The following is a 22,271-nucleotide window of genomic DNA, read 5'->3' as shown; positions in this document are numbered from 1 at the left end:
AGAGTTGGGCTCTTGATAACCAGAAAGGTAGCTGTTCTCTGGCAGAAAACTCTCCAGCAGAGAAAGGTTCTGAAAAATAACAGGGATTTGGATTGATTTGGTTTGAAGAATTGACCAAGCCAAGCTTCACGGTTTGCTAGCTGTCAGCTTCCTCAGGATGGGTCTATCCAACTCAAGATGTCTAGGACAAGTTTCTGGCAAGGAGACACCTTCCCTTCCCAAGCTTGAGGACTCTGAAGAGCATGGGAGATGCACCAGAGGAGCAGGAGACACCCAAATCATGGGTTGTACCCTGCAGCAACATTTAACCAACTTACTTGTTGGGATTTTTTTACTAGCAGTGCTTCTCAGGTCCTGGTGGAGTGTTGTTCAGTCTGCCTAAAAAAATCATAATTGTCTGGAGGGAAAAACATCTCAGAAACAGCTCTCATTAGCATATAGAGCCCTGCTTTGCTCCAGCAATTACCAGGCATGAAAACAGAAGGCTGCACATTCTGTCAGGGCTTTAAACTTCTCTCTTCCATGCCCATCCCTGAAATCAAATGATTCCCTATTTAGGTATCTCTGGAAAATTTATAAATATCTTATGAGTTCTTTATGCCACAACTAATAGACAGACAACTTGTCAAATGTGGCGGCAGTGAAATATGAAATGAGTTACAAGATGAAATACCCTCCTGTTAGAGATCATGTGCCATCTTTCATCCAAAAATAGCATTTGTCATATTATACTCCTGCTAGTTTCCCTCCTAGCCACTAGGTAGATTGCTTATTTAGAGAAACCCAAGCTATTCATGGCAGCAAATTAAATTATTCATATACGTCACATAAAAGAATACCTTGGAGCTCTCTCTTAAAACCCTCTCACTTTTTTCCCAGCACCCAGCAATGTCTGAAACAATCTCTAAATGCAAAATAAATAGAATGTTCTGTGAGTGAAAGAAGAAAAGAAATGTAGTGCTTTTAAGGTATAAATTTCTTCTTTTTCTTCCACTAGAAATTGCTGGATTCTGTTGTGAAAACTCATCCTTTGGACCTGAGCATGAAATTGTAGAGACAGAATTTGGATCCTGTTCCATCCAAATACTCTTCTTGACATTCCCAAGCACCTCCTGGCACTTTTTTTCTGTAACATGAAGAGAAGACCCTGAGGAGATTTATGCCCATCAAGCCCCATGACATCATTCATGCTTTCTGTCAATGCTTCCAGCCTGTGGTCCTGCACTGGGCTGTGTCCTCAGCCCTCCCTGGCTGTAGTTATCCAGAAAGCGTGTTTGAACACCCCTTGTGGGGCTGAGTATGGCAGAGTTCCCTTTTCAGAGAGCTCTGCAACAAGGGCAAAGAGAGGGTCTTGCAGCCTGGTTTTACTGATGAATTCACTGGCCACCACAGCTCTCCTCTGAATTGGGTGCACAGTGTTTTTTCTGTTTTGCACCTGGGCAATGGAGGAAAACAGCACCATAAATACCTTGCCCAAGCTCGTCTAGGGCTGTGTTGAGAATATGGGAAAGTAATTATCTGTGGTTTTGTCCCATGGCATATGCTCAGAAGAGCACAGATGTGCTGTCAGAGGTGTGGTGCCCAGGTGTGAGCTCCTAAGAGGTGTGGCACTCAGGTATGCAGTCACAGCACTGAGTCATCCTACCCATAGGACACATTTTATATCTCTGAGCTCCTTCAAAGGCACATTATTAACAGATTACAAGCATGATTACGCTTTGCATTTGATTTGTTTTTCTCCTTTGAAGGAGAAGCCACTCAAGTCTGGAGATACTGAGCCCTGACAAGGGATATTAACCTCTATTAGCCAGCTCCAGATGAAGAGAGCATGGTTGGGAAGTCACCTTCTTGTTAATAGTAGCCAGGTCCTGTGGCAATTCCTTTTCTCATCATCACTTCCCTGAATTTTCAGACTGAAGCTCTGCATCGATGTCTCTGGGATCCAGCCTGTGAGTGGCAGGAGATCTGGATGAGCTGCATGCTGTCATTTGTAGAGGGATATTTGGCACACTTTTTTGAGGACTGCTGTGTCAGCTGTGAAGCAGAAAGGGGACAGTCATGAAGGGTCACTCCACTTGCCCCAGCTTGTTTTAGTGTGGATCCATTCACTGCTGTCTGCAATGAATGGTTGCCAGTTCCTGAGGAGCTACAGCAAGCTGGCTGTGGGTGTCTAGAAAACATCACAAGGGTGATCACAAAGTCCTGGGCTCAAGGAGGAAGAATAGATTGGGCAGCTACATCCAGGGTTTTTTGCCCATTGCATTTTGGTGTTGCAAAGTTACATGTGAAAAGTTTTCCAAGCAAGGAGAGTCCTCTGTGAGCCCATTCTGCAAGGCTGGCTGTCTGACTGACAGGGCAATTTTTAGACTGGGAGTTGGGGAAACAAGAGGAGCTTCAGCAGGTCAGTGATAGGGGATTATGGATCTTTTAAATTCCTTTAAAACTGAAAGGGAATCAACTGCAAAACTCAAAGTTGTAAAAAGAAATAAATGGACAGAGAAAATTAAATAAATAACAGGCTTTAGAGACATCACCTCTTAAGAAATTATCAGCAAGATGCTGCTCAGGGATGAGTGAGTATGTGGAGGCATAGCAGTGATAAACTACAGCCTTTGGTGGAAGAGCTCCAATCCAGCTGCTGCCTTCAGCATCTGCTGCATGGAGGTGAACTCAAAACACTTGCAGGAGAGCAGAAGGATGCAGAGTGCTGGTCAGAGCAGGTCATGATGTTTAACTACGTTACTGGAACAGGCATTGTGTGGAGGGAAACAGAGCACATATTAACTTGGAGCAGCATTGTGTTTGTCTTTGTCAAACCAGACCACTGGACCATCTGGATTTGAAGGCAGATCCCACAGGGCCATATGAGGAATTAGTTTTGTATGCAGCGTGTGCATGTTGCTGAACTGGTTGCCTTGAAGGGAAAAGGGAAAAGGGCTGTTTCCTGATTATCCATCAGAGGTTACTGGCAGCTGTAGCTCAGAGCAGACCCTGCTGTCTGACATCTCCAGTGTGCTTGCCAGGCTGTCTGCAGAGCAACTGTAATGTCTCTGCTGAGGTAAAGCACATAGCTTTTATGGTCTTGATTTAAGAAAAGGCTTTTTTTAATAGAAAATCCATTACAACTGCATAAAAGTGTTCATCACCATCTCTGTGAAAAATCTGCACCTTGTGTCTGCTCTTCCTCTATTCTTCTTTCAGTCACTTCAGCTTTTCTACAGAATGAAAGAGCTGCCTCTGATCAGAAATTATCTACTCAGGCACTTACAGGCTGTGATGAAACTGCATCTTAAATGCATCTTATGAGTGGTTGGCTTCTCTTGTTTCTTCCTGTGTAGATGTTTTCCTGTGGCATTCTGCCTTCCAATGCCTGATTTCTCCAACAAACTTGGGAAATGGTGCCAAAGAGCTGATGGGAAGGGATGGGATGGGATGGGATGGGATGGGATGGGATGGGATGGGAAGGGATGGGAAGGGAAGGGAAGGGAAGGGAAGGGAAGGGAAGGGAAGGGAAGGGAAGGGAAGGGAAGGGAAGGGAAGGGAAGGGAAGGGAAGGGAAGGAAGGGAAGGGAAGGGAAGGGAAGGGAAGGGAAGGGAAGGGAAGGGAAGGGAAGGGAAGGGAAGGGAAGGGAAGGGAAGGGAAGGGAAGGGAAGGGAAGGGAAGGGAAGGGAAGGGAAGGGAAGGGAAGGGAAGGGAAGGGAAGGGAAGGGAAGGGAAGGGGAGGGAAGGGAAGGGAAGGGAAGGGAAGGGAAGGGAAGGGAAGGGAAGGGAAGGGAAGGGAAGGGAAGGGAAGGGAAGGGAAGGGAAGGGAAGGCTAACTGATGAATGTAATTCTGACTTCTCAACAACACTAATATTCAGCTTCTTCAGTGTCAGGGTGCAGCTCTTGCAGATCCAGGAATAAGTGAAGACAGAGAACTAGGTAGCCAAAATATCAATTATCCCAGTGTCAAGGAGGGTTCTGAATAGAGGAGATGTCTTGGTAAGCTCAGGATCAGGTGTCCTGTTATAAGAGGGAATGTTAGAAAGGAAGGTTTGCTAGGAGAAAAGAGTGTTTAGCTGGAAGAGTTAAGAGGTACCATTTGCTGTTGGATTTCTTTCTGTGATTTTTAACTTTTCTTTTTCACCCTTCTGGTTCATAACCTTCTGGTCTGCATGGTCAGGATTTTATGATTAGGATTATTCTCTCACTCTTGGGAACTCATAGGCAGCATCACTGATAATTTAACTTAGTAAGGTAACTTGGCCTTTGGGAGGCAGCATCACTGATAATTTTGTAGTTCAGCACATGATCAAAGTTACTTGAGGAATCTTTTCCCCATTTCATCTTTATGTGAAAGAAAAGGCAATTTGAATTATCAGTGAGGTGGTCTTGCAGATACTATGCCAGCACACAACTCAGCCAAAAACCTGAAAATCAAAAGTAGTTTTTTGGTTTTGTATCTCACCTGTTCCAGTGAGTGCACAATTTCAAGTCTCAGCAATACTGTGGATTTTCTCCCTCTCCTTCTCCTCTATTTTTGAAAGGAAATATTCACCCTCGTTCATCTGACTAGAGAGCCCCTCCCTTTCATGGTCCCTTTTCAGTTCCTTGCAATGATATCTTTACATTTGTCTTTTCTTGATTTCAAGCTCATGCAACAGTGATGGAGTTTGTGACACAGTGGGTGAGGAAGAGGAGACCTGCTGGCCATTGATGTGATGGAGTAGGAGAAATGGGCAAATGATCAGGGGATTGGCTCATGGCAGAGGAAAAGGAATAATGTTATTAACAGCACACCTGTGTTTCTCTCTTTTGCTGCTCCAGAGCGATTACTCCAGTGACACTGAGAGTGAAGACAACTTCCTGATGATGCCCCCAAGGGATCATCTTGGCCTCACTGTGTTCTCCATGCTCTGCTGCTTCTGGCCACTGGGAATTGCTGCCTTTTACCTGTCCCATGAGGTAATGTTAAAACATCTCCTGCCAGCCATTCTCAAGGACAGTGGAAGGCAGTTCAAGGGGGTGGCATCTTCCCCACCTGGATATGTCCCTGTGGTAGTGGTGGCTGCCTTTTGAGATACTTTGCTGAGGAAGGCGTCTGCAAAATATTTTAGCTTTTAGTTGGCAGTGGTCACGTTCCATGTCAGGTTATAGGCCCAGCTAAAAATCCTCAGTGGACATGGCTTTTGAATAAAAAACACCCTTGATAGCTCAAACACTTGGCTTTCCCGTTAGGAAAACAGATCTGCTTGTCCCAAGCTGATAATTTAGAATATCATTCCAGGAGTAGAAAAATAATTTCCATTCTGCAGATGTGAATTTGCTTTCCAGAAACCATTTCCTTTCCCACGGAAAAAAATTGCTCAGTCAGTTCTTCCTTTCAAATTTCAATATGCAAATATCTTTTTACCAAAGAAGTGGCTGTGTTTTGGTTTGTTTCCTTCACGAGACAGTCTTAACATTGCTTAACTTGCAATCACCTCGTGCCCATCATTTGTTTCGACAAGTATGTCTCCATAAGTGTCTGCAATGTAATTACTGAGCTTCCCAGCATGGCAGATAATGCGGGGTGACAGAGAAGGCGCCACACTGGCAGCCTCATCAGTGACTGCGAGGAAACATTTGATTATATTTCTCTCTAGTGCCTATTGCAAACTGCAGTCTCTGCTCCACAGCACCCTTCACATTCACCCTCTCAGCTGTCTTTCTAATCTGCCTGCACTAAACATCTACCAGCCCTGCTGATTTGTCAAACCAGAGCAGGCTCTTCAGATCTGAAGGATCCTACTCTTCAAGATCAAAAAAAAAACCCAAGAAGAGATAAAGAACTGCTTTTTTTTTGTTTTTTTTTTCCTTCAAATGAACAGTCTGTCTTTGAGCTGGGAAACCTGTGAGACAATTAGTGTTTGTCCAGTGGAAAATAACAAGTTCTGATTGTTTGAGTTTTGATTGTTTGTGAGATAGTTTTATCTGAGCAAAGAAAGCAAGGCATGGTCCAACGAATACAAAAACCCCCAATGTAATTAATACTAAAAAGCAATAATGCTGAGAAGCTAAATGTGCTCAGAACCAGTGCATAACGGCCAGGGCATCCATCTGTGAATCGATCCCAGGGTCCAGCATGCATCTGTAAGAACCTCTGACTTCCATGGGAGAATACACAAGGTGGAAAAGGCATAAATACAGGGAAAAATGTTAGTACTATGCTGGAGAATTTTGGCATTTGAAAACAAAAGCTTGGGGTTTTTTTGATTTAGTATAATGATGAAGAATAGCTGAATGTGGATGCTTAAACTCAGTTTTCAAATCTCTTGCAGAAAGATGGTCCAGCTTGTTCCAGTCCAGCAGAGACACATCTCTCTGTCGTCTCCCTGAGCTCCCAGGGAGCTCCTTTCTCTCCCTGCTTTCCCATTCAGCAGGTCCATCACAGCCCTGAGAAAACACGAGAAAAAAGTGGTTCTTCCGCAAAACCCCACGTCCAACAAACTGGCATTTTCTGGGGGAAAAATGGAACAGACATTAAGCCCAAATCTCCTGTGGCTGAGAACTTGCTGAGATAGTTGGCAAAAACCATCAAAACCGTGCACCTTGCTAAGCTAATATTGACAGTGATATCAGCTCACACTTCCACACATAAACCATATTTGTGCTTTCTATTTATATAGGTTGTTCAACTTAAACTCCTCGATGACATTTCTGATCACTTGTTATTTCAAAAGAATAGTCTTAACCTTCCCCCTTCTTTATCAAAAGCCAGAAGTATAGCTAAAGATCAACTCTTGGTACTCATGATCAAACCTCTTTTTTTGCAGTTGCTTGAGCTCTTGAAAATTGTGTGTTTTCTGAAGTCTTCTGAGCAGTTCTACCAAAAAGGCCATCTGGGAATAAACTGTGACACATAGGAAATTCAGAGATGGGGAATGGATTCTTTGATGCAGTATACAGCACTGGCAGTGAATTTTCTTTTAAAAATCTGGTCTGCTCTAGGTGTGGGATGCCTTTGAAGTTTAAGCCTTTGTTTGCAGCAGATGTATCTGCACTACAGCTCATTCCAAAGGCATAGGTGCTCTGTTTATTCCTGCATCACCTGCCAGCACATTCATGATGCATACGCCTGTGTCATGCTGCAAAACAATTACACAATGTTGGATGCTGTAAGACAGCAGGGGTACTGTTTACTGGCAGAATGATTGAATTTGGGGGAGTTTGTGCTCCATGAAAGCCAAGTTTTTCCTGCAGGTGATGTTTCTGCTCTGTGTGGGACTTATTTTCTCCACCAAGACTCTTGCCAATGTGCTGCTGACCTGGGGCTTCTTGCAGAGCCTCAGTATTGAGGGGTGCAGCTGTTCAGGGTCTGCCTCTGTGGTGGAAATGAAGATGTGCATCCACAGGTGAGCCAGCAGGGAGGAGCAGTGGATTCAGAAATGCACTTTATGGAAGTCCAAAATGTTTTTTTTTCCAGTTTTCCAAGCAGGATGTCATCTGGTGATCTTACCCTGAGCAATGTTGAGACTTTCTGCTTTTCGTCTTCCCTCAGAAAAATGGAGAGCCTTGAGGCCATCAGTGTGCTTTCCACTTGTTCAATTATTTCCTTTCTGGTTTTATTTGTATTTTCCTTCCCACGAGAGTCTTTCCCACACTTCCTGTAGCTGCCCAGTCCTGTGCTCCTCTCAGCTCCACTCCCAGGATGGGGCCCTGTGTCCTGTCTTCTTTCACATTTGCTTCTCCAGAATTGTCCCATTAGTCAATGAGCTGAGATTGAACTGAAGAGCTCAATCAAAGGAGTTTTTTGTGCATTTTGCAAGGAAATTTTTGGGAAGAGGAAAGTAAATTGTCTTTCACCAAAAATTCTTCCTCACAAACAGTGTGTGATCAAAAAAACCACCTCATTATGTTTATTTTTTTATAAATCTCCACCCTCTGGAGTCTTACAAGTTCCTCAGTTTTTATTTCCAAAGATATTTTTAGCCTTGTAGATTGTAGGCAAGTGTGAAGCCTCATAAATCAAAGAAAGAACTTTAAAAATATATCCTTTTTGTCTTGTCAAGTTTACCACTGAACTTGTCAGATGATTTCTCAGGGGCTGTCAGGCTTTCTGCTTGGGCTGGGGGTGGTGGTAACAATTTTGAAAGGTCTTGCATGAGTCCTCTTTTTCTCCCTGGTTTTATTTTTAGGAAAGAGAGCAATACCACGTCACACATTTCCCTCTCTACTGTAAACAGAAATTCATTATGAGGGAGCAGAGCCTTTGATGGCATGAATGAGCTTCACATTATGCCTGCTCCCTTACAGGCAGAAACAGGAGCGCGCAGAACACCTCCCTCCAAGGCCCTGTGTCACTGACATAGACACACACACCTGAAAAAATTCCCTCTGCACACTTCTCCAAGTGCTCAGGTTCTCAGAGAGCCTCCAGGCCCTCCGTTCCCCCCGGCAGCAGGTGAGACCTGCCAGGCAGCAGGCTGCACTCCGAGCACAAGGGAGCAATCGCTCCCCGTCTGCTGCGCTGACTCCCTGCTGTAATTACCTCCCTCGCAGGGGGATGCGGGGAGGCAAAGCTTTGTAATTATTTGCTCGCATTGTCTCACCGGGTAAAGGATTTTTTACAGTTTTCACAAGGAAACAAAGCATACGTGACTGGGAAAAAAAGAGTGACTTGTCTTTCTTGGTGATGACTCCTGAAATATTTGGTTACTTTTCATCTGGTTTTCAGAGACAGGGGCTTTGGAAAAAAAAATAAATATGTATTTTGACATATTTTAGTAGTCACCGGGGAAAAGAAGGAAAGAATGTTCATGTTCCCACTGGAAGGTAGCAAACAATGTGAATTCTAGCTTTTATCAGAGTTTCAGTGCTCAGCATACATTTATGGATTTCCCTGTCCTTGCTTTTCTGGCATAAGGTTTTGACATACAGCTTCAAAAGAAGAGGATAGAGAAATAGCAGCCAAGTGTTATCTGCTGTTTATTCCTTAGAAAGGTGGCTCATAGTCCTCGTATCAACAGGGAAAACAAGGAGACAGAACAGCAGGATGATGTGCCACACTCCACCAGACTGGCTGGTGATGCCCTGCTCTTTTCCATCCACCCTGCTTTTTTTCCTCTCTGTCTCACTTTACTGCATCAAAAAAATGAATATGGTCTATTATAAAGAGCTTGACACACAGCCAGGAGCATATTTTTGTACAGGGGATGCAGCAACCTCTTATATCAAAGAAGAAAAGGCAAAAGAAAACCAAAAAATGTGATATTTTTCTTTACTTGGCAGTGACATGCCAAGATCTATACTTGCAGGATATGCTGGTCAGCAAAGCTGAAGCAATGCTATCGAAGCAGACAGGAGGCTTTTGCATTTTCATGAGATTTTTCAACACTGCATTATTTCTTGGTCCAAGTAATACTTGGACAAAAGAACTGTCTAAAGATGATGAGCTTTAATGGAAATAAAAGGCCTTTGTTTTGCTGTCTTGGACCAGATACCAAGCCACACAATTCTTTTGCTTAAGCAGGGCTGTTGCTTTGAGTCACACAGATTGGGTAAAGGACACTGGGTGTACTCTGGGGCTGCCCAGCCCAGTCTCTGCTGACTGTCACACGAAGGTTTGAGCTCTCTGTGCTGCTCACTCAGGAAGCAAATCCCTGAGTTCTTTGTCCAGCTCTGTGCATGTGAGTACAGGCACACCCAGATGCTCTTTTACCCTTCTGAACTGTTGTGGTTTTTCTGCTGCAAAAGGTGATGTTGGTTTGGTGATGGTGATTAAAACAATTAAACCCATTTGTGCAAGGAATGAGTGAAAATAGGTTGAGCTCCTCCTCACAAAGGTCTTTTGCAGCAGAAGTTGTTCTAGAAGAGCTCTGTGCCACTGTCTTGCTGAGATGGCAGAGTGCTGATGGTGTGGCCACTGTATTCACATGAGAGCCCTGGCCCTGGGAGGTCACCAGGCCATGGACTTCTTGCAGAAGGTCACAGCTGGCTGCTGGCCCACACTCTTCCCCTTACTTCCCATCGGGCAGGTGACAGATTTGCCGGGCAGAAGATAAAATAGCAAGGCTTCTGTTCCCAGCCACAACACAGAGAGAAGCTGCCTGCTGAAGGAGCCAGGTGCATATATCACCCTGTGAGAGTGCTGGCTTTCCTGTGCTTGGAAAAGCAGCTGAGAAATAGACTAAGGGTCTCTGATTAAGGGCATTTGGGTGACATCCTTTGCCTCTGCAAAAAGCTTATGGTGTGGTTTAACACATTCATGAAGTTTGCAACTTCTGGTCCTTTGGGAGAAGAGAGGAAAGCTTAATCCTGGATTGGGTAAAAGAGGATCTCTTCCCTTCTTCCCCCAGGCAATTCCACAGACAAAGGTAGCCACTCTGAAGTGGGGCTGATGGATTACCAGCATCTCCAATTCTCATCTTTCCAAGTGGGAGATGGCTGCCAGCCAGTGCTTTGCGTGTGCATGGACACTGCTCCTGCCAGCTTTTCCCTTTGGGTAGATGTCCCCAGAGGAGTGCTTGTCTGCACAAGAAAATGGCTATTCAGAATGTGTTGTGTACCAGCAGAGACTGTGCATCCTGGGTGAGGTCATGGGCCAGGGAACTTTATAAGTGTCTTGTATAATTTCCTCTTCATTCCTCTTTGTCCTTTTGATCTTGTAGTTTTATTTCCAAGTCACGAAGTACAGCTACAAAAAGGAATTAAATTAATGAATGACCTGATTGCTTTAGCCCTTAAGCTAATTTTAAATAATTGAAAAAGTAGCTGGCAAATAGCATTCCCTGGAGAGTTTAATTCATTATGCAGGTGTTTAATTACAAGGAAGTTTTGAGATAGGAGAGAGACCAACTTGAAGTATTTGAGGAGATGAGGGATCTTTTTTTTTTTTTGTTTTCAAGAGTATCCTGCACAATAACAAATATTGTACATGAATTTTTCTTTGCTGGTTATTTATGCCTCACGCATTTCGCTAAGCCAGATACAGCCCCAGAGATATGTCAATATAGTCACACTGCAAGGGTATAAAATATCCTGATGCCAGGAGGGCACTGTCTTCATCCTGCTGTTACTTTTTGTTGCTTTGTGATTGACTTGTTATGTCACAGTTTTATGAGAATGTGAGAATAGTTTCAGTCCACAGCTGCCACTAAGCTGGAAGTGCCTGGAGTGGTCACAAATTCATTCTGAGTCCTGTCTGGTGGAGTCATCTGAAGAAGAGTAGGGCAATAAGTATTCCACAGGAGTTTATCAGGATTTCAGTCTCCCTGACATTTAGGCACGTCTGACTAAGTTTAAAGAGCTTTTTAGTCTTAGGCACTGGGGTTTTAGTGTTTTGCTTTTTTTTTTTAAATTTAGAGAGCAGGGATGCTGTTAGCAGGATTATGGAAATGGACTTGGGACTTTTGTTAGTAATTCTCACTTATCTCAGCTAAGTACCTAATTTTTTTTCTACATCTGCAAAGGTAGATTTTCCAGGAAGAATTATATTTCAGGAGAGGAGACAGAAGGAGCATGTTCACAGTCTGAGGGCAGAAACAGTGCACATTATTTTGTACCTCCCAAAGCGTGCCCTGCTGAAAGAGGCATGAGAAAAAAAAAGAAGAGACTTTTTTTGCTGGTCTGGGAATGGAACGTGGTCCCTTCCTTCTGGCCATCCCAATGTCTGGTTCCATTGTCAGGAAGGCCAAAAGGTTTTGGGTGCTTTGTGATTTGCTGAAGGTCTTCATGTGCAAGGTGGTGAATGATCTGCTTTGAAGTCTGCTGTGGCGAGGAGAACAGCATGTTCATCTAGAGAAGTTCATTGTGTGCTGTTTACAGAATACACCTTCCTTTCATCTCATGCTGTGGCAGCACCCTTTAAAAAACAAGATTAGTGAAAGGAGGCCCTCTCACTTGAAGTTCAGTGTATGCAGCAGTAAATGGATGAGGATGTTTTCGAGGATTAAGGTTAACATTTTATCTGCAACATACTCAGAGTTTTTATATTCTTATCAAAGACTAACATCATGTACCAGAGACCCAGGGCTATATTCTAATCTTGAATATTCAGCTTGCTATCTCTCAGCATATCTTTTAGTGAGGGCTTCTGAATTACTACTTTGTTTGAATGCACAGCAAAGGAAATTGATCACTTCTGATTTCCATCTACACATCTCTTTCAAATAGGCTGCAGAGTAACTCTCTGAAGATTTGAATCTAGCGACCTAGGCACCAAAAGATGCCTCCCAGACAATGGTAATTCTTCATTGCATTGACTGATTTCCCAGCAGTAGGAAAGAGATAAAATTTTTATATATTTATTTTGGGACAAACTACAAGAACCAGCTAAAAAGAAATGGACTAGGACCTACCTGCATCTATGAAGTTTGCATCTAAAATATTCAAATATACCTATCAAGAAATCTTTGTCATGTTGGTGATAAAATTGTTACTCTTGGTAATAAAGCCAGTCTACAATTTCATGTGCTTGGGGTGAAAAAAAATCAGCTTTTTCATGCTGGGAAAACTTTCCCCCATGCCAGTTTGGTATTAAATACACTCATTATGGGTTGTGATAAAAACAAGATGTTATCAAGGAGATTCCCACATGCTGCATTATTGCTGATTCTTGCATTTCTAAGTAGAGTGGAAGAGTCAGCGTTGCTCCTGGCAGTCCACACGTCTGCAGGAGGACTCAGCTTCCTCCAAGAGGCAAAGACCAAAGGCAAAAGGTCTTACAGCGTCCTCTAGGAAAGATGGGCTTGTCAGTGTCTACTTGACCCCATTCTTCATCCTGCTATCATCATGAAATCCAGGAGAAAGGGTGCAATTCTAACCAGGTGTTACCTGGAATTCTCATTTCCAATGGTGGCCAGCGGATGTTTCTGTCTGTCCCAAAATTATGAGCTGTATCACCATGAGGGATCTTTACTTACAACTACTGTCTCTACCAAGAGAGGTAGAAATCTAGTAGTGGGAGCAAGAAAGGTAGTTTTTCTTCCCAGTTCTGTTCAGAGAGCCATGTCTGACTTGGATTTGGACTTTTTGTGGCTCATTGATCTGATGAAGAGATTGTGGAGAGTTCACTTTCCACAGATCCAAACCAAGTAGCTTCTCCCAGCAGTTCCCTTTGCTCTAACGAGGATATGCTGCAGAAGCTGGCAGTGGTCCTAGGGCTGATAATGGCAGAGAGCACACTCCAAATCCTCACAGGTGTGATAACCCAGGAAGTGGGATTTGGTCCAGAGACATGTGGGACTTTGTACTAACTTAAATAGTAACTGTCCCAGCCTGAGATTTCTGAATTTAATTCAAGACACCACACTCAGTCACTGTCCCAAAAGTGTCCTCATTCCTTGACCTTGTCACACAGATGGCAATGTTCTGAGCAGGTTTCTACAGGCTGTAGCTAATTAAGCAATTAATTAGGAGCCCTGGTTTACACAGAAGCTACTGTAAAGCAAGAACTACTGTGATCTTATGGGACCTTGTCACAGTGTTGGTCCCAAGACTGTCCAAATTATCTGTGCTAAGGATTCAGCATGTTCACCTGAGCGTCGCCTGGGCCTTTCCTGATGTGTCCTCAGGATGTCATACATGCTTGAAAGATTCACTTTATTAAATGTGGTGCAGACCACGTTGTCCTGTGACAATCAGTGTCTCTCTCTGTGTAGCTGAGTGCACAAATTTCTTGTTTCTCAGCACATTCAGTATCCCCCACAGTCAAAATCCATATTTAAATCCCAAGGGCATTGTCTCTTATTTTTACCATATCTGACTTTGTTCTGTCGAAACTTGAGCAATTTTTCTTCAATCAGCCTTGTTTGAAAGCTTCAGATATTGTGATTCTAATTGTGTCAAGTAAGATCTTTCTTCCTAGCAATTTGCAACCTGAGGATCAATGGTAAAATGTAGAAATACCACCACTTGTAAACTCTGTCAAGGTGGCTTTCTATTTATTCTGTTCACCACATGCACAGCAGAATCATGGAGTCTATTCTAGGAGAAAATAAAGGAGAAAAGTCAAAAGTGGAAAAAGGAGAGGCCTGCAGGGAGGGGGCTTGAACCTTGTCCCTGTAACCCACCCAAATCATAGGGAGTACTTTTATCAGCTCAAGGGCCCTTTGGTGAATCCTGTAAAACTGTGTCACTGTTAGTTACAATGTGCCAAGGAAAATCCCGACGTCTAGCGGTAAAAAGAAACAAGCCAGAGACAGCAGTACTCTGAAAGGCATAAACAGGCTATGCCCAGGGAATCTCACCAGGGCATTTCAGCCAACCCAGATGGAAGGGATGCTCAGTTAAGCAGCCAGAACAAGATCTGCTGCTAAAGGCTGCAGTTAAGTATTTCAGTTGGTGTTTGGATGAAGATATGGTGGAGATATTGCTGATTTGTGTTTGATGATGGAAGTTCTATAAATGGCTCAAAGACCACATTGTTCTGCTTTGCATAGGCAGGAGAAAGCCTCTCACTTTTCTCTAGTGGATTGATTTCAGAGAGAGGGGACATGTATTTAGTAGAAAGCAAATTAAAGGGTTTTTTTGTTGATGATAAATGGCTGAGCTTAATTTAATTTACTACTAATTCCAAAGAAAGGAAAGAGAACCATGATGTCATGTCTTTTTAGCTCCATCCGAATGCTTCATCACTTCTTTTTCTGACTGAAATGACTCATGAAATCATAGACATCATACACATGGCAAGGACTTTAAGTTAATTTTGTCCATCTGTCTGTCACCACCGAGTTCTTATTCAGAATGGTAAACAGGAAACTACGTTGGAGAGAGACACAATGTCCTCTTAAGCAGTGGGGAGTACTAAAAAACACTTTACTCATTTTTGTACATCACCCTGGGTGTGAAAGCAGAGCCCATGAAGTCAATGTGAATGAATTCAATGCCATGTAGCACCGAGTAAGTCTTACATCACTTCTCACAACTGCTTTGTCATGTGTTGTTTTGCTGATTTCCTTTCACATTTAGTGCGCTACTTTTCAGAGCTAATGGCTTTCATGAGTCACTGTGAGCAATAAAGCCCTAGAGCATCCCTGATGGGAGACATCTATGGCTGGGGACATCAGGTAGAGGGGTAAAAAATACTGCTGGAAATAAGGGTGATCTGCTGGAAATTCAGAACATGAAAGGCAGGCCTTAGAACAAAAGCTGGTGGAAGAGAAGGGGTCTGGTATCACACCCTTTTACAGAACCTGACATCCTCCAACCCTGAAACCGCTAAGAAAAGTCTGAGGGACACACATCAGTGACTTCTCAGGAGCTGCAGTCACACACAAGCCAGCCATCCTCTCTGCCTCTCCTTGCACATTCATTACTGCTGTTGTCACGTCTCTGCTGCCACTGCTGACTGAAAACCCTGCGTGCTCTGCCTGTCCTGAGAGCAGTTCTGTCAGAGCTGGCAGTGTAGCTTTGCATGAGCAAACACCATCACCTACGCTGCTGGACAGCTACTTTTTCAACTTGTTTTATGGCCCATGTGTTGTCTAACATGGTGAGAACCCACAGGAAATCATTATCCACAGGGCAGCACGTGAAAACCCAATCCATCTCCAATAACATGTGCCTGCTCAGCTCCCAGGAACACTTTCACTGTGGCCTCAGCAGCTTGTGGGTATGCACTAATCCTTCCCTCTGGAGCAGAAGGGACTGGGACAGCTGCTCCCCCCCTCCACGTGGATTCCCTGACTTCCCTGATTAGCTGTCTGTGACAGGGATCTCTGGGAGAGCTCCCTGCCTCTGAGCCCCAGCAAGGAAGGATCATTAGCCTGCAGCCTGTCTGCCTGTGGAAAATCTCTCTTTACCTACCAGCAAAGGATAACCATATCAACACCCAGTTGGACTCCATTAATACGGCTCTGAGGAGGCAGACATCTCTTGACATGAAATTATGTGCCACTGATCATTTCAGCTGCCTGGGCTGCTCATTAGTTCACAAAACAGGGGGTTTTTTTCCCTAGTGAAACATCTTCAAACAGCATCTTTCATAGCCATTGAATCTGCTTCCTTGAGTGTCAGGATGTATGTGGAAGGCTCATTTTTGTACTTTTAGGAGCAGGGATCTCATTTCTAGTGCAAGATCCCAGCTAGGAATAAAGGTCTTGAGTTCTTAAACCCATTTTGCCATGGCCTAATAAAATTTATTGAGTTAGTATCTTTATATTTGGGATGTATTAGTCTTGTATTTGGAATGCCCAGTACCCTTGGTCCCTTCCACTAGCTGTGCCCCCTCTTCATTCTTTTATCTCTGTAGAGACATGCCACCAAAAGCAATAATGGGCTCCCATGGCTTTGACAGGGCTGATGGTGCTGGATCACCATGAGGGAATATCACAAGGCTTTATATTTGTGATTTATACAGGCTGCACTGTATGGGTTTACAACCTAATCTGTGCCCTGGCTGCTCTGCTGGGAGCCATAAAGAAGAAAATCATCTAATAAAAAAACCTTCTGGTCCTGACGTAAAATTCAGCACGATACATCTCTGCCTGTGCCAACTCTTCCTTGCTCCTTTTGCCCACACTTCTATTGTGTGGCACAGTTACCAGGATCATTAAATTCAATGTCTGAAGGGCAGCTGAGGCTCCTTGATGCTGCAGAGCAGAGCAGGGAAAAAGGCTGGAGAAGAGCTGAACAGTGAGAAATTCAGGAATGCTCTCCAAGCATGGGAAGGGCAGGAAGTATTTATATTCTTCTCCATACACTTCAGGATGACTAAAACACCCTCAGTCCAGGAAGATGGGTTTGATTTCAGAAAAAGCTTTCTAGAGGTAAAGAAGTTGAAATGCAGTATCACTTCACCTGGGCAGAGATGAGCAAAAGGTTTAGATGATCAGCCAGGTATGGCTTTTCAGCTTTTGTAGACACAGATGAAGATCTCTACAAGCTTTTAATTACTTTTCCTTATGCCTGTTTGCTATGCACCAGAACTGTTTTATTAACATGCCTCTTCTCTGTGACTAATTTCAGTGGGAAAAAAAGCATAGTAATTTTTAATTTCACACAGCAGCAATCAATCTCCTTCTTAAATTAGTTTACCAGCTACTTTGATATCTGGTGCATTTGCAGTCTTTTCCCAATGATCTTATTTACAGATCTTGGGGTTGGTGAGTACTGTCCTGTCTGTGTCTCCTAGACAACTTTATTAGAAGATGTAGCACCAACATTCTTTCAAGGCACAGAGGCAGGTGAGTAGGCCTGCTTTTCTGACTTGAATAGTAGCTCATTTCTTCAAAGAGCAGAAAAGTGTTGGCAGCAAATACCTGGAGCTTCTTTTCTCCCACCATTAATTTCTTCTTCAACATGAGAGAAAAAAAAAACCAAAACAACTAATTTTTCAACCCTAGAAAGGAAGTCTGTCCAAACTTCAGAGATATTCCTTAGGATTAAATTCCACTTCTGACATTTCTATGCTTTTTTTATGAAGAAATGGGAAAGAGGTGGGACTGATGATTGGAAATCACTTTGCAGCTCTGGAAAACCTGCATTATGAGATAAGAGGTCTCCATTTCCCATAAATGGGTTCATTTAAGACTCTAGGATTTAATTTTCTACTTAAGGTCTATACTTTGTTTCTGAGTAATGGGACAGATCAAGACTCCAGGCTGGTTCCTTCTGAATTATTCTTGATATCCATGAAACATTGTATGCATGCTTTGCGAAAGCAAATATATGTATAATAGTATAATAGTATAATATAGGTATAATAATATAATTCATATTATTAAAATATAATTTAATAATATAATTCATATTAAAATATAATTTATAGGTATAATAGTATAATATAGGTATAATGTCCATTTTGTATGATTTCTCACTTTTTCATGCAACTTTCGTGTCCTTTAGCTGGTGAAGTCACATGAGATCTCTGTCACAATTTGTATTGTGTTTGTGTTCACTTTGTCTGATGTCATGTTTATAATGTTTTGGTGAGTTTCCTAGATGGTGACCCTACTGCTTTTTAGGATTGCATTTTTAGGTCTGCATATTTTTAGACTGATATTTAGTTATTTTTTGCTTTATGTTATTAACACCCCCTATACTCTGAAAATAATCAGTAGTCTCCTCCAGAAGGAAGAAGACTTTCAGGGGTTTCTTAATACTCAGTAAACCTAAAGTGACTGTCCAAGAATAGTTACAAATTCATTCTAAGAGGCTGTGTTGATACATTTCTGGCAATCAAAAAGGCTCTGACTGGTCTGAAAGCAGAATGTTTCCTTTTTTTTCCCCTCCCTGCAGAAAAAAAGAACTTAAACCCAACAAACAACACCTCAACGAGAACACACTATTCAAAGGTAAACAAAAGGAAACCCGAGTCTTCAACTAAAAGACCCCATGTCTCCACACAGAATTGCTAGCCTGGCTTTTATTTGTATTCTTTAGTGGTGGTAGGAGTCCCTGCAGGAGTATCCTAGAACTTCCTGGCCATGGAGCATCCTGGTGAAGCTGCCTTTGAGACACAGTGGAGAATTGGAACCAAAATATTCTCCTTTTCTCAGAACAGTTTTACACATTCCCAAGAAAATTTTCACAGGGAGCTGTCCCATTCCGTCAAATGTCATAATGCAGGCAAACAAACATAAAACATGGAGAAAAAAATTCCCAGCCAGGCCCTGCTGGTTGTTTCTGTAAATGTCAGGTTCTGCCTCGCAAGTTTACTGGTGAGGAAAGGGCTGTGAAAATTTCCCCCTGGATTCAGTATTCCTGGGATGCTGGGGCTCTATATCTATGTCAGCTGACAGCTATTTCCTCCATTGAAACTTACCCACTTAGAACAGGAGCACTTTCAGTCTGTGCTCTGCCAGCAGTCACAGCTATTTTAATCACCCTCTTTTGCCAATTCTGGATCCTGCACATCGTTTTGACATCCTCTTCAACCAGATCATGCAAGCAGACAGCTGCTTTCAGAGCACCCCTATCTGGAAGGTTGCTCCAAATTACAGAAGGCAGATCTGTTTATTAATATTTAAGATCTGTCACTGACTATGTCACCCAGCCTGATGGTTCTGCTGGGATCTTCTCTGCACATAGGCATGAACAAAGTAACAAAACAAACAAAAGGGGTCTGAGATCTCTAAATTGTTCTTTTTCCATGGCAACCTTCCTTGAAGACTAGAAGACTGTTTGGAGGAAATAGCTTGGTGTACTTTCTCATCCCTTTTACACTTCCCAGGGTATGTTTCCCACTGATGAAAACTTACTGTCCCTTCAAGTGTCCATTCTTAGATGTTATGGAAGCTCATTTTTCCAGCCTCAGACTTGCTGAGGAGCAGCAGTACTGCTAATGGAGCAAGCAGTGATCTTCAGCCTTTTTGGATGCCAAAGAGAGGTCTCTCCTCCAAGCCTGGCAGCATTAGAGATTATATTTCCAAGGATTCATAGCAAGACATCTGTCATGAGAATACTCTGGTCAATCCTTACTTCAATACCAGCAAAGTAGCTTGAACACAGGATTTTGTGTCATAAAATGGAACCACAGAAACAAACTTGTCTGGAGGTGTTCTGTCCTTAGACCACCTCAGGTATGTCCCACTGAGGTCTGTAACACCTGCTACAAATGCAAAGTCTGCCTTTCCCTCCTCTTCCTCAAACTTCTTGCTATTTTTTATGTTATCCCACAAGGATATCTTATTCCTGCTGCCTCTCAGAAGAGTCCATAATGGGGAATTCTATGGATTTTGTGAGCCACACTTACCCAGACCTCTTAAAAGAGTTGGTGCACATTGTTTCTGCCTCTCCCTTTGTCTGCTGTGGGAGGATGTCCTCACCTCTGTGTTCATGGGAGGAACTTGAGAAAGTCTCTCTGTGCCACTGCACACTAAGGACATGGACAAACCCCAGTGCAGGATAGGCTGGTGCTTTACCACATCTGTATCCTTTCCCAGCTGTAGTTGTGCCTTGTCACCAAGTGTCCTTGCTCTGAAGAGCTTCCTTTCCACCCATTTATGGTGGAATACCAACCACAGGAAGAGCAGGTAACCCAGGCTCAAGGCTGGGGCTGGGGGGACCCAGAGCTTGGCCCTGCTGTGTGACCTGAGATGGTGCTTTGGCCCTTGACATGAACTCTGAGATGAAGGATGCATAGGGCTGATCATATTCTTTGAAGCAAGACCCCTGACAAGGTGTTCTGCAGTTGTGGAGCGGAAGGTGGGGAGGAGAGCTGGCGCAGGCACGGAGAGGTGCGTCAGATCTGGCTGCTGTTGCTACCTGTGCGTCTTTCTAGCAGAAAAGTGTTGCTAAGTTCCCCATGCAGCCCTGGGAGCGTGTCATTCCCTGCGTGGGTGGGTGTAAAAAAGCTGTTGCAGAAAGTTTCTGAAGCAGCTTAGCAGTGAGAAGAGCTGCAGCTCCGGCCCATTTGCAAAGCAGGAATGCCACCTCCGCTCCGCACGGGGATCAGCTGACACTGGCAGGAGCAGCGCCACTTCTTCAAATGCTCTTGCCATTATTTTCAGTTCTTCTGAAGCAAAAATTATTTGGCTCAAAACATAGGTCAATTAATCAGGATCAAGGCAAGGGCAGGATACCACACCTACCACCAGCCCCTGGTGCTGCAGAGAAAGGCTCAGTGCTGACATTCCCATGGGTTTGGGAAGGTTGCTGCAGAATGGGGTAGAAGTCAGATCTGACCAAGTTCTCAGTGCTTTTCTGGATCAAAGCACCCTTGCCAGCCCACTCTGTGTTGTGAAAAGACCTTCACATTATGTTGAATTTGCCAAGAGGAGATTTTTGAATAAAACATAAAAATGACAAGAAATTTCAAATTCCAGAGAAGTTAAAGGCCACTAAAGATTGCACTTTGAGTTCTCCAACTATTTGTTCTTGACTCTTCATTGCAGCAGGGTCTCTTATCTTTCACCTTATCATCCTCTTTCCCTGTCCCAGTGCTCTTTGGCATGTTCCCTTATACTGAGCTGGTGAAGGAAGTTTCAGCCTGCAGTCCTGCCCAAAAGGGGAGACAGCACAGAGAAAAGATGGAGCACCACATCCAGCTTACTCTGGAGTCCCACACAGAGCTTTAGTGCCCACCACTGCCAATCTGTCCTGCTGCCCAGGGCTGCCAAAATCACCTGCAGCCGTGGCTGTTCCACACCACCTCCCAGAGATGTCAGGAGGCTTTCTGGCTTCAAGGCTTCCCCTTTCCTGTCACTCCACTTCTTCCCCATCACCCCAGATGTCTCTGGACATTTGAAGGCCCTCTTTCTGGCTGGTGCTTGCCTGTGGGACATATTTGCTGACATTCCCTGAAAGGGTATCATCAAGTGGATACTTTTCTTCAGCCACCAGCACACAGACACCTCAGAGCACGTCTTAAATCTGTCTCAGCAGCAGGTTTGAAATGTCACAGAGACATTTGCTGAGGGAGTCAGGGACAGAGTCCTGCAGAACCATTGCCATCAGGAGTGGCGGAGCTGTGTCCTGGGAGAGTGATTTCATATCTCTGCGTGTTTTAGTTATGATGCTGCTGTTGGCACAATAAACCAAGGAGTCGCTCTGAATGATCAGGAATAACTACTTTTGCAACACAGAAATACCTCCTCCAGCAGCAGACAGCTTTTCTGTAGAGGGAGATAGAAATGTAATTACAAGTGCAATGTATCTTTACCTTAGAGTATTTTTGGGGTTGGCAGCCTTGCCACTGCTAGAATCTCCTCTCTGAACTGAAGGGCAACAGAGGGTCTCAGAGGTCCACACTGTAATAACATTTGCATCTTGTTCCAAAAAGTGCTGGGGCCTTCTGCTATTTTCCAGTGGAAGAGAGAAGTGTGGACAGTTAACTTTGTGTCACTAGGATGCTCTTGATAAAACCTGTGTCTCTTTTACTGCCACCAGCACTTGTCCAGGAAAAGGGTCCCTGTTTTCCTAGGAGCTCCACAAATCAAAGACCTTGGAAATATTAAGAAAAATGCCTCAGCCTATCCCTGAGGACTTACAATTTTAAAAAAGTGAGATGCAGAGAGGGAGAAGAAGGGGAAAATGGGAAAGTGCCGGTCACCAAGGCAGACAGTTGTTTTAGGCCTCTGGCAGAGTAGCTGCCATGAAGTCATTAAGCACTGAGCAAATAATTAAAATTGTTGTTCCTGAATATTTCAGTGGAATATCTTTGGAGAGGATGTGTTTCAGTCATGAAACTTGTATTAGCCCAGTGAGATGGAGACGTGACAGGGAAAGACAGAGGGAAGGGGAAGGAGAAGCAAACAAGCAAACTCTGAAATAATTAATCATCAAATCCTTTTCCACTTGCTTGACTCCCTGCTGAAATCCTCTGGTGGATGAATGCAACAGTTTCATCAGACCAGGACAGGTTTTGGG

At 43.6% G+C, this 22,271-nt stretch overlaps 1 protein-coding gene across 1 annotated transcript in view; it reads left to right on the top strand.

Annotated features, from left to right (window-relative positions):
- The window catches only part of SYNDIG1 (synapse differentiation inducing 1), a 49,152-nt gene that overhangs the window by 13,363 nt on the left and 13,518 nt on the right, over positions 1–22,271 (top strand). Inside the window, exon 3 of the mRNA XM_005523235.3 lies at positions 4,809–4,946. Coding sequence (XP_005523292.1) covers positions 4,809–4,946 — 138 coding nt within the window. The remainder of the gene's footprint in view (positions 1–4,808; positions 4,947–22,271) is intronic.

This window comes from Pseudopodoces humilis, chromosome 3 (assembly GCF_049639895.1).
Source record: "Pseudopodoces humilis isolate 2021_Gansu_Grassland_sample_001 chromosome 3, ASM4963989v1, whole genome shotgun sequence".
Classification (NCBI taxonomy): domain Eukaryota; kingdom Metazoa; phylum Chordata; class Aves; order Passeriformes; family Paridae; genus Pseudopodoces; species Pseudopodoces humilis.
This window is presented reverse-complemented; position numbering and strand designations above follow the sequence as displayed.